The sequence below is a fragment of the Solea solea genome, chromosome 15 (genome assembly GCF_958295425.1).
Source record: "Solea solea chromosome 15, fSolSol10.1, whole genome shotgun sequence".
In the NCBI taxonomy this organism is placed as follows: domain Eukaryota; kingdom Metazoa; phylum Chordata; class Actinopteri; order Pleuronectiformes; family Soleidae; genus Solea; species Solea solea.
In genome coordinates this window covers 3,028,335-3,052,552 of record NC_081148.1, presented here as the reverse complement: position 1 = coordinate 3,052,552, position 24,218 = coordinate 3,028,335, and the positions used below count along the sequence as shown (strand labels likewise).

Sequence of the window (24,218 nt, the reverse complement as noted above, 5' to 3'; positions counted from 1 at the left end):
CAATCCGCGCTAAAAGAGAAAGGTTTGAGAATCAAATCATGACCTTAAATCGAAAATCAAATTGAATCAAGGGTTTGGAGAATCGTGACACCCCTAGAATCTAGTGGCTCTCAAAGTGGAGTGTGGGGACTCTCGGGGATCCATGACCATAGTCATCCCCTCCCAGTGTCGATAAGCTGAGTGGGTGGAATTACTGCATGGATAGATCAGTGCAAATAGCAATAAGCATACACTTCACTATTATTAGGAGTATTTTTAAAGGTTTCTCCCCTGTAGGCTGTCATGTATGATTCAGCATAGAAAGATAATCTGTAGCTGAATAGCTTCTGCTCGGATTTGCTGATTATTACATTGGTGCTGATTAAATGTTTCCACAACTGTATTTCACAACACTGTGTACACTGCAACTTTTTACTGGTGAGACCAAATCGAGGCAGAACACCAGCAAAACAAATCACATTAAAGTGGCTTTAAAGAAACTAATTGTGTTGTTGATGTTACTAAAACACACAAAGCATTCGTTTCATTCTTCATAACTTTTAATGACACTTTATACAAAATACAAGAGGAAAATAGAATTTTATTCAGCAGACAGTAAACGATTACACAGACTATAGCACCATGTGCTGAAGACCACTGTTAAATGCTGCATATGTAGAAAAGTGCTCCACTCTGACTCCACTGACTCTACAGCAGCAACATTGTCTCAGTACAACCTATAGTTCACTTTTCAATTTCACAGAATTATGTATTGAAACCAACACCCTCGACATATGTGTATACTTGAGTATTTCTTAACCAGATACTTCTTTAACTGGGTAGAGTTTGGTAACCATTTGTGAAGCATTTAACACGGATTCAATGAGTGCACAAAAGTCCATGGAAACTAATATCAACCAAACAATAATGATGAAGTCACCAAGTGCAAGTCCAGGGAACTCCAGGGAACAGAATTTTGATTGAGTTCAGCTTATTATTCCCAAGTCAAAGGTCACATGAGGCTACACATGATGGCACTATGGCATCTTTAACCAAGATCAGTGTGACAGGTGACTGGAGGGTCAGGGATGATGTACTGAGGTAGTGCTCCAGCTACAGGTCTGAAAGCACCAGATTATGTCCAAATGCATCCTCAGATTTGATCACAGAAACCACATTCAGAGGCGGTTTGGGGAAATGCCTCATTCCTGAGCATGGTTGAATGCAATCCGTCCTCAGGAGTGAACTAAATAAACTTATGCCTGCTCCCTCTTTTTCTTTTATGTCACTGTCTTGATTTAAAATACTTTTCATCAGAGGAAACGTGATCACATTGATCTGAGCTGAGCTGTCAGGGCTGCGGCTCCATCCATCATCCAAGCTTCTGTGCTTGTGTTATTGAACTTAGGAGGAGTTAATGGAACATTTTTAAATGTCATGACTTAAGAGGGTAGTACATTTTAAATCTGATGTTACACATAAACTAATAATGCATCAAAGTCAATATTTTGACTAATCCCCCAGTCCCCCAATATTTGTTATATGGAAAATAACTCATTATTTTCCTAAAAGAAACATTAGCATCATGTCATCAAACAGGCATTTAAAGGGTTAAAATCCTGATAATTATTCAATATTTGATAGTTTTGATCAGGACAGAAGTTGATCAAAAGATTTAACCCAAAGAAGCAGAAAAAACTCAACTCTGTACTATTTTTATATAAATCTAACACGTGAAAGTCAATATTTTGGCTTTTATGTATAACATCAAGTTATCAAACTGGCATTTAAAGGGTTAAAATCTTCAGAATGATTGAATGTTTGGTAGTTTTGAGCAAGGCATGTTTAAGGGGTTTATGCAGGAACAATGTAATGTTTTTAGAAGTGGACATTTCTGTCCATTTTGACTGAAGCGTAGTAAATGAAAGTGAAGCCTGAGTGTAAAAACATCTGTAGAACACCTGCTCAGCTGACATCCTCTGACCTGCTTGCCACTTCACAGTGAACGGAAAGGTTTTTCGTACACATGCTTGTTTGTAGCCGATCAACATGATTAGTTTTTCTAATGGTTCAAATCTTATTTGGTATGGTTAGATGAGCTGTATGGTGTACGCTGCCCACTGCTCCAGTGCCCTGTATCCGGTTAAATGTCTATCACTAATTGGTGCGTGCAAATAAAACAAACTCTGTTTCTAACTGAGAGCATGGGCTGATAGTTTCCCAGCATCTATTTTATCTTTATAAACACAGAAGCGGTTGTTTTTGCACGTAAAGCTCGAATATTTGGGTCAACATTGAAATCACGATTATTTCACATGCGTAATCACCAACAACGTTAAATCTAACATAGTGGGTCACTCTCTGTCACCCCGACGGTCTGCTGCTGTCCCCTAATATTGTCGCAGGTAAGCTCAGCAACACGCAAAGATTATCAGCAGCATCAGAGAATGATCACATGATGAAAGGAGATGGAAGGGCAACAATAGTGGACTGCAAAGGCATTACTGTATATACCTTAAATATCCTCTGACCACATGTATGAAAGACAGACAGAGCAGCAGACAGGAATCGTGCTCGCTGACCTTGTCCAGGAGAAAATGGCCATTTTTCACCTGCAGACAGTGAACGTTCAGCTCACAGCTGCAGCTCATTGTGTTCGAGTCATTCTGGCAACACGGGTATCACAGTACTACGAGCTTGCAAATATAGAGTTTGCATGCTGTAAGTTAAAATTGACTTGTGAATAAGAACTGGCTGCACCATTGTTATCAGTGCAATACATTTATTTCATGATGTACCTTTAAAAATTGGAGGAAAGTTGGCTGCTGGATGACCTGTTTGAATCAGAGGTTAAGCGATGCTATTACAGTGCAGCATAAGGTGAGTGACTGCGGCAGACTTAGGTTTCTGCATATACTCATTTCAACTGTTAGGATTACCTATGAGCCTGAGGCTCTGTGTGTCCATCTCTGCTCTCATCATTCATGTGGCTGTGTTCAGCACCATCAGCAGCATCAGGAGCACAGTGATCACATGGCTCAACCTCCTGTTCCTCTGTCTCTTCTTCTCGTTGTAAAAAGCTCAACTGTTCCCACAACTCCTGACCATCACATACTTCGATCCCAGAATCCCCTGTGAATCGCCGGTACCTGCCTGGCGAGGAGTCCTTGTTGTTGGAAGCGCTGTGAAGGAAGGTGTGTGTGACCTCTGGAGTTGCAGGGAGCGCTGCATCTGCATCAGTTTCCACAGAGACGGGTGAGTGGAGGCAGGGCGATTCCTCAGGTGCGTCTGTTGGTGCAGGTGCTGCCTGGACAGGGGTGTATGGAGGAGGAGGTGTGGCTGGTCGGTTAACTACCTCGTCATAGGGTGGCAGCAGATAAGTCGGTAAGAATCCTGGAGGATAACCAATGAAAAAGGACAAGTATTTTAGTGTTTCACCCAGTGACATTAAGATTACAATATCAATAAGCTCAAATAAATCATTATCACATTAATTGTTGTGGTGGCCTGGGGACATAGCTGGACGTGGGGGATCTGGTCCCCCTTCGCTCGGTCTGAGGGGTGCCCAGGTGACACCACAGGGCACCATGATGTTTGGTGGGGCACTGTGCAGTGGTTCACTAGATTTGTCTCTAGTCTCTTTTTTGAAAAAGACTCGTGAGAGGGATCTGAATACTCTCTAAATCAGAGTCTCAAACTCACTGCCCATGGGCCACATGTGGCCCCCCGCTTAATATGAAGTTATTATAAGTTATTTCTGCATGATTTTTTAATTTACTGATCCATTTTTACATCATAGCCCAGGGATACTTCTGCACACAGAGGCCGCGGACTCGCCAAGGACAGTCACCAAGTCGCCAAGGTCGTGATCTGAGCCTCGATCTGCTGACCCACGGAACACATCGCACTGCCCGACGGACCTTTTAGCTGTGAGCGCTCAAACCCGCAAACGTGACACTTCGCATGTGCACGGAAGTGTAACAGGAAGTCGTCATCGACTTATTTGACCGCCCTAACCTAATGAACGTGTGTACCCCGAATCCCGACAGCAGATGACCTAATAGAAGTTTTTTGTGTCACTTTTTAGCCCCTCCCACTTCCAATTTTCCACGCATTTTCTGTGTGTGTGTGTATGTGTGTGTGTTTGTGTGTGTGTGTGTGTTTGTCTGCAGTAAATACAGTTTGGTGGATCTCACTTGCGGCAGAATTAAGCATTTCCTTCCTTCATAACATATTTAGGTTTATGACAGAAAGGCGGTAGATTTGTTTCTAGTGTCTTTTTATCGTCAGTGTGGTGTGGGAGGGACAGTATGTGCATAGAGGGGAGGGGCTGTGCTAACTGCACAGAGCAAGGAGCTGGTTCAGAGAAGCTTCAGTTGAAAGAAGAAGAGAAAACACGTCCTGCGATGTGACGATTACACATAAGCACACCGCGATGACAATGCTCAAACATTTGTTTTGGTGTCAAACATGCACACACTCCACTCTCATTGGCCTGGCAGCAGCTCTCAGTTATTGCCAACAGCCACCTGCTCCTAAAACCATCAACCCCTGAGTGAACTCCAGTCACACAGCCACTTACTGAGATAGAGGGGTAGCTGAGAGTTGTTATGAGCCTCTCTGTAGGCAATGAGGTTGATCTCGTTCTGCCGGCGCTGCTGCTGGAAGCGCTGCTTGGAACGCCAGTGCTGACACACGCAGCAGCAGGTCAGGATAATGATTAGGGTCCACACCAACCAAAACCCTGCAGGGAGCCCACGGTGCATGTTTACATACAGCTCTACACACACATACTATTGTGCTTTGCTTTAGTTCTTTTGTCTGAGTAGTTGTAATGAAGAGGAACACAAGAACACAAGAACACAAACAAACAGAATGAAACAGAGGTCAGTAACTTACACCACAGTTCATAGTAGTAGCTGCAGCACTGTGTCTCTCCACAGCAATGACCGGACTCACAGATGTAGCTCTGGTTGTTTACTCCCTGGCACACCAACCTGGCCTGTAAATACACAAATCATAGCCGGCTAACATCTAATGCACTGATAACAAGACAGTAATATCAGCTAATACTGGCTTTAAAATGTATTATTGGATAACTGAACCTGCTGAGTGTGTATGTACATGTTAAAAGGAAGTGAAGCAGCTTGTATGTAAGTCAATAAATCCAGGTGTCTGTTCAGCACATCATTGTCTGCCTGGTGCATGATTACACTACAGAAACATGACACTATGTATGTTCACTATATAGTGATTTTCTGGGCTTGATAACCACTCAAAGCTGATTTAAAAAATAGTTTTGCCTCTCGCACCCATTCACCCGTATTCATACAGCGCATCTATGTGCAGCACATTTTTATCACATAGCTTTCATACTCCAAGTGTCTTGCCCAAAGACACATCAGCTTTGGGAATCAAACCCACCACCAGTTGAAAGACAACTCTATTAGCCGCTCCATTATTATTCAAAGTACAGGTTTGTCCTTAGAATCTACTGTTATGGGTCAGAATAAGATCTCTGAATGAATATTAATACTCTTATTAGTGACGGTTTGTGTAGTAATCAGTAACACCAGTGTTGTTATCAGATTATTACCTGATTGGAGGTATAAGCATATGCTTAATTTTTCACTCCCACAATCCTCCACTGAGGAATAAGGAACTGCATGTATTTGTTATTTGACAGTTTCAAACAACCGTGGCTATTTATTTGGGATGGCACGATGGCCCCTTTTTCATGATCTCAACCTCTAGTATCTACTGATACTGATATACCAGGCTGATAAAAACACATGTGCTGATGCATTTGACACCTAACAAATATTCTTCACTCATTAAGAGGAAATCAGCAGCCGACATCATGACTCAGCAAAAATATAACAGTGTGTGTATAGTGAAACAAGCAGTATTTCATTTTGACCAATAACGGTTCCAAGTATTGCATCGACTAGGTGACATAATTACAAACCGTTCTAAGTCTGGAGTTATTGTTCATGTTCATGAGTCTGTAGGTTTTCTTGATCATTATAGTAATAAAATATTAATAAAGAATTATATTAAATATAATAATAATAATAGTAGTGAGCTTTATTTCCAAACTTCACGATTAATGGGCACTGGAATTGTTTTTGTAAAATGATGTCATTATTTTTTGAAATTTCTTGGACAATAATATATAAAACACCAGCGTTATGTGTTATTACCTCTAAGTTTGATGACGTCAAATAAACATACAATGAACGGAAAAATGTTCCACAATGTACACACTGTATTTTTCTGAGGTTTTTTTCACAGTTTACAGCCACTGATTAATATCATACAGTATATGAAGAGCTGAGGTGGATGAACATTTTTTAAAAGACATTACAAATATACTAAATATTGCATTGTAAAAATACAATGATTTTTATATTAAATGCCCTAATGTCACAGTAAACACCAGGGCTGGACTGGCACAAACAAAATCAGCTTGGATCAGATCATTTCAAAAGTGTTTGATGAAAGCATACAGTGTGGCACAGTGGAACAGCCAAATGATAAAGCCTTTCTCAACACCCAAGATACAACCCATAATCTCAAAGAATCAAACAGATTAATAGCGGTCATCAGATCCACGTATGACATATCAAGACTGCCTCACTTTGAACACAGTGCTGCTTGGTGATTGCGTGTGTCGCGTTTTTCTCCCATATCAGATTAAATGCTCTGACGTGTGTCCATAATCTGAGCATAATTCCCACACAAGTGCTCTAGATGCATCTGTGATGTACTCTGTGCTCAAAGTGGAGAAGGCTTGCACTGTTTCCTGTGTGAGAGGCGGGTCTACTGCAGATCAGTGTCACCATGTTGGCAGGTATCATAGTTAATTATCCAGGATTACGGCTGCCAACATACTGTAGGGGGTTGGCAAGTGAATATTGAAGGCGTTGTGTGTGAATTATGTGAAGCTATGGTATCTCGCCCTCCTTGTTCGACAGCCTTCAGATGTGTCTGTCATGATAGACACCACTGCAGATTCCATGTCATCTGCTGAAATTTCTCATATTCATGATATCACAATAATGTTCACACCTATATATCAGCAAAACAATATTGCAATTAGAGCTGCAACTAACGAATATGTTTATAATTGATTCATCTGTCGATTATTTTCTCGTTTAATCGTTTGGTCCATAAAATATGAGAAAACCTTAAAAAATGTTGATCGGTGTTTGTCAAACCTGGAAATGATGATGTTCTCAAATGTCTTGTTTTGTCCACAAACCAAAACGATTCACTTTTAATGATTTCTTTGTTATCCAGAGCAAAGAAATGAAGAAAATACTCACATTTAAGAAGCGTAAACAATCGGAAATCTTGTTTTAATCATGAAAAAAGCTTTGAACCGATTAGTCGATTATCAAAATTGTTGTTGATTCATTTAGTAATCAATTCATAATCGATTAATAGATTAATTGTTTCAGCTCTACTTGTAATGTCATTTTTTTGTCACATCTGAGTGACTCATAGAGTCATAAAGTCATGAGATATGAATGTACACATTTAATAGGGCTGCAACTGATGAAGCTATTAATAATCTAATAATGTTTTAATTATTATCTCAATGTTAATTGATTAGTTCTTTGGTCATAAAATGTCAGAAAATAGTGCTCCCCAAACTTCAAAATGAGTAGTGCTCAAATGTCCATAGAAACTATAGATTTGAAGTTGAAACCGGATGAGCACATTTATGAAGCAGTTTTCTTTGTATTTATAAAATGTGAAACTAATTGATTTCACACCTTATTCTGAAAAGTGATTGGGAAAGTCGAATTTAGACATCTGAACACATTTAATACGGAGTTTTATGTAAAAAAAAAAAACCCAAATCAAATCAAAAACCAAAACCAAAACCAAAAACAAAGAGAAAACAACCATTTAACTGTGCCGTGTATCTATGTGTTGTCGTATAACTAACTAATAGCTGAGTAATTGTTTTCAGACACACGGTTCGGTTCGGTTGGGATAAGGAGCAGCTGACAGAGTTTCTGACAGCTCCGGCTGAGTTACTGCGTCAATACTCGCTCATTATGGTAGAGAAAGTAAAAGTGTCCGTCCCTGTTAAAAGTACGAACTTCTCCAACTCCATATTGTTAGGACTAATATGTCACAACTCTGAAGCCAAACCAAAGACAGAGCCTTTTTTAAATGGCACAAAAAGACATAATTAAAGTTACAAAGTGTCGCAAATATGACGAGCTAACAAAGTGGCTAAGTTAGTACAGCTTATTATGCAAGTGTTTGAGTGTAAACACCGTCGATCGGCTACTACCTCTGCCTCTGTGGCCACCGTCGGAGACGTTTCTTGTCCAACAGTGAACTTCGGTGACACCATTGCCAAAGACAGGAGGCTGTTTATCAGACATTCATGGCGCTGGGCCTCTGCTCTGACACTCGGCCACCAAAACAAAACAAGTCCTGCTAACTTTTAACACTTGTTTCCTCACAGCGCTCTGACTCGCTCCGATTGGTCCGCTCAGGAATGTGGGCGTGTCTGCACAGCGATTGGCTGTCTCTGTTGTCAATTCAAGATTAGTTGTCTTCAATTCAGGAATTCATCATCATCATCATCATCGTCATCATCGCCAAAGGTGTAAGAACGACATTTTAGAACATTGGAAAGCAGCGCTGCACGTGAGAACAATAGTATCCTGTAGCTGGATACTATTTTTTTTAACAACTTTATTGAAATACGGTTACATTACAAAAGTGAAGAAAGAAACATATTACATTAGTGAACAAACAGAGCAAAAACAGGAGAAATACAACTTTGCCAGGGTAGCTGATGAGTTATTAAAAAGAGAAAGAAAAGGAGGACCAAACATTGACAGTCTTAATTGCTTTTTTGTTGTTAGAGCCAGAAATCAAAGAAATATAATGTACAACTTCATGGGTAAAAAGCGACAAAATTAGGTTTTTTACCACTGAATTGACATTTAAGGATATGGAATTTTGCCAACAAAATCAATAAGTTTATAACAAAGTAAGTAGCTGGATACTATTATGAACAGCACAATCTGTTTTCTGACAAATCTTCTGTCCCGTTTCCATTCCAGCAGGCGGCAGCACGCGCGTATGACCTGTTTACCAACCGCCAATAAACTCCGACAGAAGAAGATACGGCGACGAAGAGGAAGAACCATCCACGGGAAGAACCCGCGCGCGTCATTGTTGTGAATGTGGTCCGGGCTGCTGTCCCGTTGCTTCAGGAGCACTTACAGTCCTGCTCCTTTGTCTTTTTGTCAAGGTACGAACACTTACCGACCTGAGCCGAACTGATATACATGTTATTTTACAAGTACACACACGACAGCGGCGCACTGACGCGCTCATGGAAGCGCGTGACTGCTGTCCGTCAAAGGAACAAGAGCTAACTATAGTATAACAGCAGCAGTATAGTATAGAATCGTATATTATAGTATAGTATGGTATAGTATAGTAAAGTAAAGTATTCCCTGCGCCGTTAGCGGTACAACAGCTGTTGACTTGTTTGATATTAAGAACACGACTTTGCTCTTTGAAATACTTGATACAATGTCCATCAAAGTTCAAACGAACTTGAGACTCGTGCTGAAATCCCACGATGAACAAGCACTAGGCATTATTATTATTGTCCAGGGTGAGACGGACGGATGGATTTATACCGGAAAGCAGAGAAATAGAGCTTTGCGCCCATAGACTTGTCATAACAGTAACCCTCAGGACATCTGCGGAACACCTGTCCAATCACAGACACGTTTGTGACGTCACCTTCTCTCTCAGTACTGTGTTCCTAAGCTGTTCAATAACTGCCAGATAGAGAAAGTGAAAGGGAAAAAGGAGCAGAAGCACTCACTCATTTTTTGACAATACCAGAGCCATAAAATCAATATAAATCCAGGTGGCCTGATTATCATAATCACTGATAATCATGAATCAACCAGAATCATTAATTACAGCACAATAATACTGCTGCTAATGATAATAATAATAATAATAATAGCCTTGAAACTGGATCTGGATCCTGCAGCCTGCACAATGAGGGCAGGAAGGAAAGACACAAACATCATCACAGTTTATAGTTCTTACCATTTACTTGGAAATTATTTGACAGGTTTTAGTAATTGTATAACCACAGCTGTGTGAAATGCTTAGGAAAGCTAGAGTATACCATTCCTTGCTGAACTCAGAGGTGACGTACACCTCTGTTGTTATTGTGTGTGTGTTTCTAGGTTTAGCAAGCTATTTCTTTTCAACAACGGTTACTGTTACAACGGTTCAAGATGACAACTTCATGGAGTGACCGTCTGCAGAAGTATGCTGACCTACCAGCTAACATGGACGGTGTGGCCATGAAAAAGTACCGGCGTGAGGCGCACCACAGGTACGTCCTGCTGATCCTGACATGATTCAGGATCAGCTTATTCTCCAGGTTCTGCTTTATGTTGTCTTGGCATCAAAGATGCTACACAATAATGTTTAAATACAGTACATTTATTCAGATTTTAGAAACACAGCTACAATACACATTTTTATTATACTCATGTAGTTCTGGATAATGGCTATATTTTTTTGGTTGTACTTAAAGGAATACTTTACACCAATTTGCATTAAGCTTTGTATTATTGGTAGTATTTCTGAATGATCATTTTTGCCTCCCCCTGCCTTTCCCCTGAGATGATTATCTTTATTTCTTATTTTGAGAATTGCCCTCCGATGATGCATCGAAACTACACTGCCAGTTCCGTGTGTTTTAGACCCGCCCACAGAGGGACTGAACCTCACTTCAAGAATATAAACACGGTGTCGGCCATCTTCCTTAGAAGCTATGCTAACAGGCTGTTGCTGTGCAGAGTAAACTGAAGTTGTTTGCATACCTAATAGTCCTTAACTCCAAGACTCCAAGACAATTCTCTTATTTTTCTAATATTGTGATTTGATTAGCAATATAACTTTGTCAGTTGTCAGCTCAGTATTTGTTGTGTAATAGATTTGCAACATGGTGGAGCATCATCACATGACATATCATTAAAAACAATGAATGTGTGTGTCTATGTACTCCAACCATCCTTACAGTGGTTACAGTTTGCTAATTGTATTTTAAATTGCAATTCAAACAGCAGCGTGACAAACTTTCTGATTCTTTGTTCTCACCTTCCAGAGTGTTTGTCAACCGAAGCTTGGCCATGGAGAAGATCAAGTGTTTTGGTTTTGATATGGATTACACTCTGGCAGGTAAGTCCACATCAGTCAAGATAACTCGTGTTGAGGACGCACAATTCTTTTTGTGGGGTTATACATAAAAAACCTAAAATGCTTCTTATAACAATTTTTATGACAAGCTGTGCTTCAAAAGAAATCCTGTTCCTGTTGTCATGCCCTGTGTTGCTCTTCTCCAGTTTCTGCCAGTTTTTATAGTTACCCATACAGTGACATTTATGATCTATCTGCTTAGCAATGTAGGAATATTTAAGCTTTTCTGCAAACCCCCTTATGACAGTGCTGCATATATTTAGCGACATCTTTAGTGCAAATGTATTTTCTGACTGAAAAACAGCATAAAAGTAGAAAAAGTGTAACTTTTCCACTATACGGTTCCACCGCGACTCGCCTTTGCTAGGCACAGAGCGGCTGGACTCTACACGGTTTGGTGTGGTTTACCATTACTATAGTACTATAGCACACACACACAAACTAGTGACTACTGATTGTCAGTTGTTTTCGGTGTAACTGCATCATCAGAATCAGTTTATTAAAAAGAATGGTTCAGGACTTCCTGCATGACTGCATCACTGACCTGAAATACAGCGTCATGGGTTGTGATGTGGTTCACTGCTCATGATCACGGCAGTGCTGTCGCTCAATACACAATGTTAAAGACACTGTTAAATACTGAGAATTTGTGCCGTGCTGGAACTGGGTAGTGGAAAAGTGCCATTATTAACAGTAAATAAAGTCTTTATTAATTCCTACTTGACATAAATTGAAATTTAAAGCTGATTGTCTTAGAATTTGGTTGGTGTGTGACTAAATGAGACAATTTCTGAAATCTGATTAATTAGATTAATAATCCTAACGTTTGCTTTCTTAGAGAAATTAGCCTTTGTGCAATAGTGCATTTGTGAATTTCTCTGTGAGATGAATAAAGTATCTATCTATCTATCTATCTATCTGCATCCAGCAGCAGTCAAAGTGCATTGTGCTTCATTGCCTTTATGGGTTGAGAAGTTTGTTGTGAACATAAACTTGTCTCCCTGACTGTTTATCTAGTGTATAAATCTCCTGAGTACGAATCACTGGGATTTGACTTGACAGTGGAGCGCCTGGTTTCCATTGGATATCCACAAGAGCTACTCAACTTTGTCTATGACCCCTCGTTCCCCACCAGGTTGGTTTATAGATCCTTGTTTTGGCACTTCAATGGTATAGAGCTCCAGATGTCACGTGACTCGGTTTGTTCACAGTGCCATGTTGGTTCCTGAAAAACAGTACCAGTGCCAGTGTCAAGCTCTCTCTAAGAGTTCACGTGCACTTAAAATTCATGGAAATAGAGCAATATATCACAGAACCAATATATATATGTGTATATACTGTATATATATATATATATGTACACATACACTCCTGATCAAAATTTTAAGACCAGTTGAAAAATTGCAAGAAGTTACATTTTGCACTATTGGATCTTAAGAAGGTTCTAAGTAGTGCTTCAAAATGAGTAAGCAATTTATTGCAAACAACCATTAAACTGAAATAGGCTGTTCATCAGCTGATCAAAAGTTGAAGACCACAGCCTTTAAAAGCCTAAATCTTTGCAAAAATGTGGATTCAGTGGCATTTTCTGTCAGATATCCACACTGTCATGACCTCCTGATGGCAAAGGAAAAAAAGTCGGATTGTTGAGCTGCATCAGCAAGGCCTCTCGCATCGTGCCATTGCTGCTGAGGTTGGACGCAGTAAGACAGTCATTTGAAACTTCTTAAAAGATCCTGAGGGTTATGGAACAAAAAAGTCAAGTGGTAGACCCAAAAACATGTCACCGGCCCTGAGCCGGAGGATCCAAATGGCTGTCCGTCAAGACACGGGACGATCCTTGGCCCAAATTAAGCTTGCACTGGTGCCAACTGCAGTCTCATAACCATTAGACGGCATCTGTGAGAGAAGGGTTTTAAGAACAAAAACGCCTTCAAAGGCCTCGTCTCCTTCAACGGCACAAAATTGCCCGTTTGGAGTTTGCACGAGAAACCAAACATGGAAGAAAGTTTTATTCTCTGATGAGTAAAAATGTCACCTTGACAGTCCTGATGGTTTCCAACGTTACTGGCATGACAAGGAGACCCCACCTGAGATGTTTTCTACACGGCACAGTGGAGGGGGCGCCACCTTTCAATGTCCCATGTTTGGTGCTCTGCTTTAAATTGCACTGATCATGTCCCTAACTTTGTCAAATGAAATCAATGTTTTATTAATGTCTTAAAATACAGGATGGCTTTACATAAACACACTTTAACGACCATTGTAACTTTCCCTTAAGTTTTCTCTGTGAAGCTGTGAATTTGCATCAAATCTTCAGTGTTTTTATGAAAACGAGAGACGAGTCACCTGACATTTAGTAATCTATACTGTATATGCTAACAGTTCTAAATCTGTGGCCTGTGGTCTTTAAATATCATCCCACAGTGTTTCCTGTCCTCACTGACCTCTGTCTCCTGTTTAGAGGGCTGGTGTTCGACACAGTCTATGGAAATCTACTCAAAGTGGATGCCTATGGAAACATCCTGGTGTGTGTGCATGGGTTCAACTTCCTGAGAGGGTGAGGTCTACTGCTCTTATGATCTGTCAATGTAGTTCACCACCACACTTTTAAAGAATATTTGGCTTGTATTACAACCCTGGTTTATTTGCTCAGGGGTACCCCAGCCCTTTATTCTTCATGGAAGAATAGTGGGTGACTCAACTATGAATGAAAACATTTAGAAAACAATTAGAATTTATATTTATGAAAGCTTTTCTATTTTACACCTGAAACTTTTGCACAGTACTGTATATACTGTAGCTACATAGTTCAGTTAAAAAAGAACTTAATTACATATGATGTGTTTTATTGTCTTTGTAGATCTATAGAACTAAATATTTAGCCTAAATGCAATAATGAAAAACAACTGTTCTGTGTGAGCAGATCCCAATTCTGTTTTCTTGTACATACACCAGACACACATGCATGTAACATGGTCAGAAATAGCACCAGGTGAACTCTGTATAGTATCATTCTTTGGATGTTTGTGTTGTCACTCTGCACAGACCTGACATCAGAGACATGTACGCCAACAAATTCATCCAGCGTGGAGACACAGACCGCTTTTACATCCTCAATACCCTCTTCAATCTACCTGGTAAGAGAACACACTGTCTGTGTGTAATGTGTGTGTGTGTGTGTGTGTGTGACCTAAACCTGTTTACACAGTCACATTATGGGGACTTGTCTTCCTTGTGGGGACAAATATCAAGTCCCCATAACGTAAATGACTACATTTTAAGGTGAAGATATGATTTAAGGTTAGGATTAGGGTCAGGATTAGGATATTAGAATAGAATAGAATAGAAATACTTTATTCATCCCCAAGGGGAAATTGTTTTAACATAGCAGTAACACAATACAAACAAAATATTATAAACATAAAATGTAATGTAATTGTGGTTAAGGTTAGAGTAAGTCTCCAGGAAATGAATATCAGTCAATGCAATGTCTCCTCAGGTCATGAATGTTGTGTGTGTGTGTGTGTGTGTGTGTGTGTGTGTGTGTGTGTGTGTGTGTGTGTGTGTGTGTGCGTGTGTGTGTGTGTGTTGGGAACCGGGCACGTCACATGTAAAAATAGCCATGACGCCGAGCCTAAGATCATAAATAGCCGGGTGGGTGTCACATGTGATATGTGCAGTGTGAACACTCATTTGTTAACACGTGTGCTGAAATGAAAACGCACACACGATGCATCCTGTCAATCATAAATGCTACATTTTTACTTGTGAGTCTGTAATAACGTCTTCATTGTACTGATTAACAGCAGTGCACAAGACCAGGTCTCAACCTGCTCTGATTGTATGAATGCAATATGTCCTATAATCAGCAGCCATACCTTCATTTATCTGTCGTCACTACAATAATGTTAAAACTGATGAACACATTTCTTTTTTCTAAAGGTTAAAACTTTCTGGCTTTTACATGCACCAGTACAAAGACAACGATGCACAAACACTGTGGACACATCTGTGTGCAGTCTGACCTGTTTTAGTGTATTTTGAATGCAGTGTGGGCAAATCCCATCCAGGATATGTGTTATTGCAAAGTGTGAACAGTCAAAACAGATGTTAATAGCAGGTGTGAACGTGGCCTAAGTGTCAAATTAACCGTCACACACTCGGTCTCTGTCTTCTTCCTCAGAAACCTACCTGTTTGCCTGCCTGGTCGACTTCTTCAGTAACTGTTCCAGATACTCGAGGTGCTGATTCATCATCACTGTTGCATAAAAACAAATGTAATGTGTCCTTTGAAATAAGACCAGAGTTCAGAGTTGCATCCTGTTTACAGTGTTCTGTATGAAGCTCTTCTCATTATGTCACTCAGTACATAAGCACTGAACTGCCACAGTTTAGTGTTGTTAATCATGTTAATATTACAATGTTATAACATAGGCGTCTGTACCTGGTCTGAATATTTCAGTGAAAATATTTGGTTTTATAAATACAATCACTGATAAAAAACAAAAAAACATTTTTAATATTACATATATATTACAAAAAAAAATTTTTTTTAATCAAGCAGAACATTTGAATACTCATGCACATTTAACAGATGCTGACTGAGAAAACAACTTAACAAATGACAACACGATCACTTACCACACGCACTCCCAGCATGCACCTGGAGAGAGCGTTGATGAGTAAAATGTTGATATCCTGTGCAGTTCTATGCTCCTAAGATTTCCACTGTGTGTGTAGTTGTGAGACTGGCTTCAAAGATGGTGACCTCTTCATGTCATACAAGAGCATGTTCCAGGATGTCAGAGATGCAGTGGACTGGGTTCATTTCATGGTAGATGCATATCCTCTTCCACCTGATACTTACATGCAGAGAGCTCAAATCAGTCTCCTGCAGTCAGTGCTGTTGTTTTTATTTCACAGGGCTCCTTAAAAGAAAAGACTGTTGAAAACCTGGAGAAATATGTGGTGAAGGATGTGAGTATATAATAATTATGTTATCGTACAGTTTTGTGATTAATACAATATAAGAACGTTCAGTTTTTTGTCTGTTTTTTTAAATTGTCCATGTTTTTTGTGTGTTCTTCAAGCCGAAGCTTCCTCTGCTCCTCAGTCGCATGAATGAAGTCACCAAAGTGTTTCTGGTCACCAACAGCGATTACAAATACACAGAGGTGAAACTAAAAATCATCCTGTAAAAACATGCACATGTTAATGATGATTGTTCTGGACCACAGTGTGAAAAAGCTCCTCTGGTTTCTTACAGAAAATCATGACCTACCTGTTTGGCTTTCCTCACGGACCCAAGGTAAAATATTACAAAATATTACAAAATATTACAAAATATTCTGTAGGGGAATATTAATGTGTATGTTTAGAGCCTTTGATGCCTCCTCTGACTCAAATAGCTCTAGTGTGAGCTGTTCACACTGGCTTCAGTTGTATGGAAGGACACAGTGATATACAGTAGCTAATATGAGTCCTTTTGTGAACCATATTGGCCTGTTTATTTTTAAAAGCCTTGAATTTTAAAACCAACCGCTTTAATACGCCGGAGAAGGGAAATGCGTTGGAGTGTTTGTGCGCCTCTGCAGACGCAGACACCGTAGACCCACTGCCGTAGACCTTCTTCTCCAACCTGTGGACGAACTTCAGCTTCTTGTGTGGAAAGAAAGAGCCTTCTCCTCATCTTCTGTTTTGTGCTTCACGGAGGCGTGGCTGTGTGGGACGATTCCACGCTTCCAACTTTTACAAATGACCATAACACAGAACTCTGTGGCGACTGGTGTTGGTGATGTGACAGTGATCTCCCAGCACTCTTTTCCTGGACTGGAAGTACTCACCATCCACTGCAAAACCTTCTCCTCGCCCTGTGAGGTTTCTTCTTTGGTTCTGCTCGGTGTTTACATCCCACCGCTCGCTGATGCGCCGGAGGCCTAGTGCACACTCGCTGGCCAGGTACTGTGTGTGGAGCAGACATGCCCTGACTCCTTAGTTAACTTAGGTGATTTTAACAAAGAGAGAGGGGAATATACTGTACCACTGTTACACCACAGTCAACTTTGCTTATCTGTATATGTATTATTCAACTGCAGAGTACTAGGAGACAATGTCCAACACTGGCCAATATGTAAATACAGTGAGTTGGAAAAAGACGGTCTCTTCTGGAACTTTTCCTGTCCATGCATGTGTCCAATTACACGGAAGCAGATCAGCCCTCCCAACACTGTCAACCTCCTCTGAGACACCTCCACGACCCTTCTTTCCTTCAACTCTGCCACAAACCCCTCCCCAGCGACACCTTTCCATCCTGGCGAGAGATGTCGACGAGACACGGAGAGCAGCCGGACTTAAATCCAGCTGTCCATCCACCTTGAAGCAATGTCCTGGACCCCTTGCAGTTTTCCTGCAGAGCCAACAGGTCTGTAGATGATACTGTCAACCTGGCCCTCCACTTCATCCTCTCGCACCAGGACTCCACACGATCCTACGCTAGGATCCTGCTTATTGACTTCAGGTCGGCCTTCAACCAGATCATCCTGGCCCTGCTGCAGGATGTGCTCCACTCCACCTGCAGATGTCTGACAGGAAGCAGCATTTGAAGCTGGGCTGCTGCAACAAGCCCAGCAAAGAATGTACTTCCTGTGGCAGCTAAACAAGTTCAACCTGCCAATAGTGATGATGGTGCACTTCCACACTGCCATCATCGAGTCCATCCTCACCTCCTAAGGACAAGATCAGGCTGCAGTGTATCATTCGCTGTGCTGAGAAGGTGTTTGGTTGACTGGTTGGACTCTGCCACCCCTCCAGGACCTGCACGCTGAATCTGTTTGTGTTGCTTCCCTCTGGCAAGAGGCTGTGGTCCGTCAGGACGGAAACAACGCGACACAAAAACAGTTTTTCCACTCTGCAGCTGATCTCTGACAGGCTGCAATCATCTGTCACCTCTGACTGCTGCTGCTGCAGCCTCCATATTGACAGTTGCTACTCTGTCTGCTGACAGATTGTAGTTTTCATGTTGCACTGACTAAATTATATTCTCTTTCTTTAACTCTTTTCTATTTTTTTCCATGTTATTATTTATCTGTCTAGCAAATTCCTAGTATTCTCTAACTCTAAATGCCATAGTTATGAACTTGTTTGTGTTGCCTTGTTGATTTGCAGTTAATGAAATGCTGGTTCCTATATTCAGGGGCATAATGGAAATGCATTTAATGAATTTAAAGTTGCTGCTGCAAAGTGGTGTGTTCATGGCAGATCCCTGTGCAGTAGATAAGGTTCCATATACTATAACATGATGATGTTGATGATGTTTTTGCAGCCAGGTACCTCCCATCGGCCCTGGAAGTCCTACTTTGACCTGATCCTGGTGGACGCAAAGAAGCCTGTGTTCTTTGGAGAAGGAACAGTGCTGCGACAAGTTGATACTGTGAGTGTGTAAAGTTCACTATGGACAAAATACCATGTCTGGGTGCTTTTCATCTGGCCAGGGGAGTTTCTCATACATACAGGTGTGCTGCACGTCACTGACACCACACAAATTAGGATTTCTCATTTCTCAGCCTTATTTTTTGAAGGTGCTAAGAATGCAAAGAAGAAACCCAAGTTTGGAATGAAGGAGACGTGTGCATTACTAACTTACACGATTCTTGGTGTCTTTCAGACAACAGGTCAGCTGAAGATTGGCACATACACTGGACCCCTCCACCATGGTATCGTTTACTCCGGAGGTAAAAGGCAGTTGATGATTTTAAAAATGAACCAGTCAAACATTAACCAGGCCAAACATACAGTATGTGGAAGTGGTAGTTGTGGTTACTTCAGAGTAATAAAAGGGACTGCATTCATGCCGTGTTTATCTGAAACACAAATGTGTTAATGCTGTAGTACCACATATGACTCGAGGGGAAAATCACATGTGACATGTTTTGCGCCCAGGTTCCTCAGACATCGTGTGTGACCTGTTGGGTGCTAAAGGAAAGGACATCATCTATATTGGAGACCACATTTTTGGTGATATTCTCAAGTCTAAGAAGCGTCAGGGCTGGAGGACGTTCCTGGTGATACCTGAGCTGGCCCAGGAGCTGCATGTGTGGACTGACAAGAGCTGTGAGACTCAACACACACACACACACACACACAGACTCACAGGACCATATACATGAACAGCTGAACTCACGTTTCTTTAGAAGCAACAGCAGTTCAGTGATAAATACATTTTTACACCGTAAACATCAGAAAATGACCTTTGCCACTCTTTTCTTTTCAGCCATATTTGAAGAGCTTCAGTCTCTGGAATGCTTCCTGGCTGAGCTTTACAAGTGAGTTCCTCTTTGCTGTCTCTTGTGGTGTGTTATTTCAGTGATGTATGTCATTCAGTCTTTCATAGTCTTCCGCTTCATTCTCCACATGAAAACCGTTTGAAACCAGTGAACTGTGTATCGCCTTAAACAGTGTTTCCCATCCCTGGTCCTCAGGGAACACTGCCCTGCATGTGTTACATGTTGCCCTGCTCCAACACACCTCATTGAGATGAACAGCTTGTTACCAGGCTTCTGCAGACCATCTGAATCAGGTGTGTTGGAGCGCGGCTGTTCTGACTATTCAGTGCAGACTTTTCCAGAGGCAAATCACAAAAAAAGCATGATCAAGAGGACCCGAGGACGGTGGCAGTAAATCCCAGTCTCGGTTCAGGCTTGGGCAGATGTTCTCCACTCTAATTCAACTCCACTATCTCTGGATCTGTGGGGATTGCCCTGTAGGAGTTACCCTGTCTACGACTGTTTTGGTATCCCGGGGAACAATAGCTGTCCACCATCTTTACTTTTAGGATGAAAACAGCCGGTGAAAGGGCAAGTTTTCCATATTGCCTGATTTATGTGCGTTACCTTGGTTGTGTGACATCAGCTGCTCTAGAACCCAAAAATCACATGAAACCAGAACTCAAATCTGATTCAAACCACATTTGGAAGTTGCTTGATATGTAATTCAAGTCTCTGCAGATTGCATCGCTGCTAATGTAACACATAAGGAGGGACTTAAAACCAGCAAAGGAAGTGCCACACCCCTCAGATAGATAGGTTACAGTATTAATGAGTGGACACACAAATCTGATTGTTGTGAACATGACTTTGATGTCACAGATGTGACCACACGTTCTTTGTCCTCAGGCATCTGGACTCCAGCAGCAATGAGCAGCCGGACATCAGCTCCCTGCAAAGACAGATAAAGGTAAAACTTATAACTTATAACAAATCTCACCGTCTCTGGTCACATGTGTCACTTTTAAATATAAACACATGTTGATTACATCCAAACCATTGTCAAATGAGTTCACTCACATGACTCTTACTGTGTTTCTCACTATACTGATGTTTAGATCTTGTTAGTTAGTTCTGTTTCAAGACATTGTAGTAAAGTCTAGTAAAGTCAGACCGCTGCACAAAATAGTGCAATTTGACTGAAACGCTGAGAGGCATCCACGAAAGGTTTCACAAATGAATTCTACCACTCAAACATCCTAGACGTTCAGCAGTCTGATCAGGTCATTGCTTGTTGTCCCCGCCCCTGCTCTTGCACAACTGCTTCATGTTGGCAAGTGGAAAAGGAACTGGAGGGTTGTATGGTACAGGATCCAGGACTTAATGTCTCTGAGACATTCCTGGAGTTGAACAACCTGATTTATTTCATCCGGCCTCATTGATAAATAAAGCTGTGTGTCATCTGCATAACAATGAGTGTATGTTGTGCTTCCTGATAATGTTCCCTAGAGGAAGCATATATAAGGTAAAAAGTATAGGCCCAAGCACTGAGCCCTGTGGAACCCCACAATTAACTTCTGTTTGTAGTGAGGCTTTATCATTAACATGAACAAACTGGAATCTATCAGATCAGTATGATTTAAACCAGCAGAGGGCAGCACCTGCTCCTGTCTCTGCAGCAGTAAGATCTAACAGGACAAAGACTAGACCATTATCTGACTTTACCTGTGTTCGATGAAGATTTGAGAACTTTTTATGACAGAAAAACAATGCATTTCAAATCAGTCCTTGTGAATTAAACTCTAATAGATTCAGGAATTCAGTTCCATTTCATCACAACTACAACATTAGAAACATGTATTCACAATGATTTTGCCCTGTGAACAAAGTAACACAAAGTCTTACTGTGACTGTGAACGTCTCCCTGTTCTCTACAGAAAGTCACCCATGACATGGACATGTGCTATGGCATGATGGGAAGTCTTTTTCGAAGTGGTTCTCGTCAGACCCTGTTTGCCTCTCAAGTGATGCGCTATGCCGACCTGTATGCTGCCTCTTTCATCAACCTTCTCTACTATCCCTTCAGCTATCTGTTCAGAGCTGCACACGTACTAGTGAGTCCTGCCACAGTTTGTATCACAGCCTCTTTCCTCAGTCACAGAATGACATTGACGGTTTTCTCTCTCAGATGCCTCATGAGTCGACAGTGGATCACGCTCACATCACCATCATCGACACAGAGTCTCCGCTGGCCACGAGAAACCGCCATGACGTCGACTTCAAGGAGATGGAGTGCAAACGACACCAGCTGACCCGATCTATCAGCGAGATCCAACCCCCCCTTTTCTTCCCTCAGGCTCCACAGGAGATTACCCACTGCCATGATGAGGATGATGACGAGGAGGAGGAGGAGGAGGAGGAGGAATGAGTAAAGCGGAGCAGAGGAGCGTGCAGATTAATCTCCTTACACAAGTTCATCTGCAGAGAATCTTGTCTTTAGCTGTTACATCCATCTGCTAACCTGCTTATCTGTTATCCGTTTAGTAGACGATGCACATTGTTACTGTACCTGTCCACAGGTAAGTCAGTCGTTACTGTAGCTTCATGTGATGTCATTGACTCAGTGTGTCAGGAGACATGAATGTATTCATATGCACTGAGAACTCTATTTTAATACATGAAGTGTTTAGAGTTGTTTTTATTTACAATTGCTGTCTTTTTTTTTTTCCTTCGCACACACCCACTGTGCTGTGAGGCACTGACACTGTTGTGTGTGTGTGCACCTCCTTCAACACAGACATGGGGGTGTCATAAAACATGGCTGTCAGTGGGACAACAGGAAAAACAGATTTTAAAACTCACCTAATAAAACCTGCTCCTGTGTCCATATCTTTAGTGAATATGTTCTGCTCTTTATGTCACTGTTCACTGATGTTTGAGTTGCTTTGTAAACCCTAACCCTCACTCACGTGTACCAGGAGTTGTTGATCCATCAGCAGTCAGTCAAGACAATCTAAGACACAAACACTAGAGCTGCAACTAATCGATTCATCTGTCGATTATTTTCTCAATTATTCGATTTATCGTTTGGTCCATAAAATATCAGAAATGTTGGTCAGTGTTCGTCAAACCTGGAAATGATGATGTTCTCAAATGATTCACTTTTTTTTTTTATTTTTTTAAATGATTCACTTTTAAAGATTTTGATGAATGGTTTCAGCTCTAAAACATACCAAACTATGCAGCAGCAGAGCAGCAGCTGTTGTGTTAAGATAAACACGTGGATTTTCTGTAGAACTTTGGTCCAGGGAGTGAGCAGTGAACATATTCATGAGATATTTCAGACTTTGTTTGCTGTGTTTCCTGATGTACCCTCAGACAGCCATGTTTTCACTGAGAACTGTGTGTGTGCTGGGTTCTAGAAGCAGGACACACACACACACACACACACAGATCATGTTCCTCAGTGTTTCCTGTCATGTCGTCTCAAAGCAACTGTGATTTTCTACCATTCTAGTATTTTAGTGATGTTGGTTAAGAGCTCATTGCTCATGCACTTAAAATCCAAAGAGATCAAGCAAATATATATATGTGATGGTTACAGTACGTTAGAGTATGGATTACATCTTCAACTTTTACTCCAGAAAACACTAATGGTGCTGGGTTCAGTTTAGTGCAACGTCCAACACAAGAATCAAAGCCAACTGTAGATCAGTTCAAAGGACTTAAAAAGACGTGAGGAGATCTGAAGCGACTCTTGTCTTTGCAGCAGGAAGACCCGGGTTCCAGCCCCGGGTTCCAGCCCCTTTCTGTGTGGGGTTTGCATGTTCCCCCCATGTGTGTGTGTGTGGGGGGGTTTTCTCCAGGTTCTCCAGGTTCTTCCCACAGTCCAAAAACATGCAGTATGGGGATCAGGTACATTGGTCACCCATGACACTCTCATGGACATGAACAGCATTGTTGTCTGCCACAATGACATGACCAGAGCTCTATCATGTGATCAGTATCTCGTTATAACAGCTTGCTTGTTGTCTGTACTGATTGTTGCTGGATGTTACATATCAGGGAGGGGTGGAGCCTGAAGGTTGACCGGTGCATCACTGAACCAAGGAGGGACTAATTAGAATATACTGATAAATGAACTCAATTAAGTAAAAGTACTTAATTAACTCCTCGCTGTGAGGTTACTCTGAAAGTCTCAGTAAGTTTGCTTGTGATGGAGACTCTTCCAGACACTTGACCCGTGGGTTGTGGGCTGACCCTCACATCACCTTTGGAGTCCATTCCTCCCTCATGTAAGCATTATGTGTTTTCTGGGAGTAAAACAAGTTTAAAACAATAATTCTATGGTTTTTTCAAGTGTAGCTAAACCACCTTGTTTCAGGTGTAAACTAGTGTATATGGTTATTGTTGATCCAGGTGCAAATCTTCAGTTTACTGTAAACATGTGATAAAAGTATCTACAGTCTACCTCTGGGTCAAACACCAGCTTCTGTCATTGTATATTTGATGAAAGAATGAAGTGAGCGGTTCATTCATTCATCCCTTTGTTGTGTAATCAGTGCGAGGCTTTTTTAAAAATGCTGGAGTGGATGGAGCACCTCATTAGACAGCTGCAGACCACGCCCCCTCACTGTCTCAGGCCACCTGATTATTTTTAAATCAGTTACACTTCAGGTTTCACTTGAGAGCAAAAGTTTAAAA

At 41.2% G+C, this 24,218-nt stretch overlaps 2 protein-coding genes across 2 annotated transcripts; one reads left to right on the top strand and one right to left on the bottom strand.

Moving 5' to 3' along the window:
• Positions 1–560: 560 nt before the first annotated feature.
• wbp1la (WW domain binding protein 1-like a) lies at positions 561–8,455 on the bottom strand. Its single transcript, XM_058652225.1, has 4 exons — positions 8,291–8,455; positions 4,879–4,981; positions 4,562–4,723; positions 561–3,372 (listed from the first exon to the last, which is right to left on the bottom strand). Exons 1-4 carry the CDS (start codon positions 8,351–8,353, stop codon positions 2,915–2,917), a joined length of 786 nt encoding a protein of 261 aa, XP_058508208.1. The 5' UTR covers positions 8,354–8,455; the 3' UTR covers positions 561–2,914.
• A 652-nt stretch (positions 8,456–9,107) lies between these two features.
• nt5c2a (5'-nucleotidase, cytosolic IIa) lies at positions 9,108–22,208 on the top strand. The gene is made up of 18 exons (XM_058652035.1): positions 9,108–9,265; positions 10,230–10,381; positions 11,159–11,232; positions 12,268–12,385; positions 13,715–13,810; positions 14,299–14,390; positions 15,437–15,494; positions 15,994–16,087; positions 16,177–16,230; positions 16,344–16,427; positions 16,520–16,561; positions 18,575–18,682; positions 18,917–18,983; positions 19,192–19,362; positions 19,523–19,574; positions 20,424–20,484; positions 21,452–21,628; positions 21,703–22,208. The coding sequence occupies exons 2-18, from the start codon at positions 10,281–10,283 to the stop codon at positions 21,940–21,942; spliced, it is 1,689 nt and encodes a 562-aa protein (XP_058508018.1). The 5' UTR covers positions 9,108–9,265; positions 10,230–10,280; the 3' UTR covers positions 21,943–22,208.
• Positions 22,209–24,218: the final 2,010 nt, after the last annotated feature.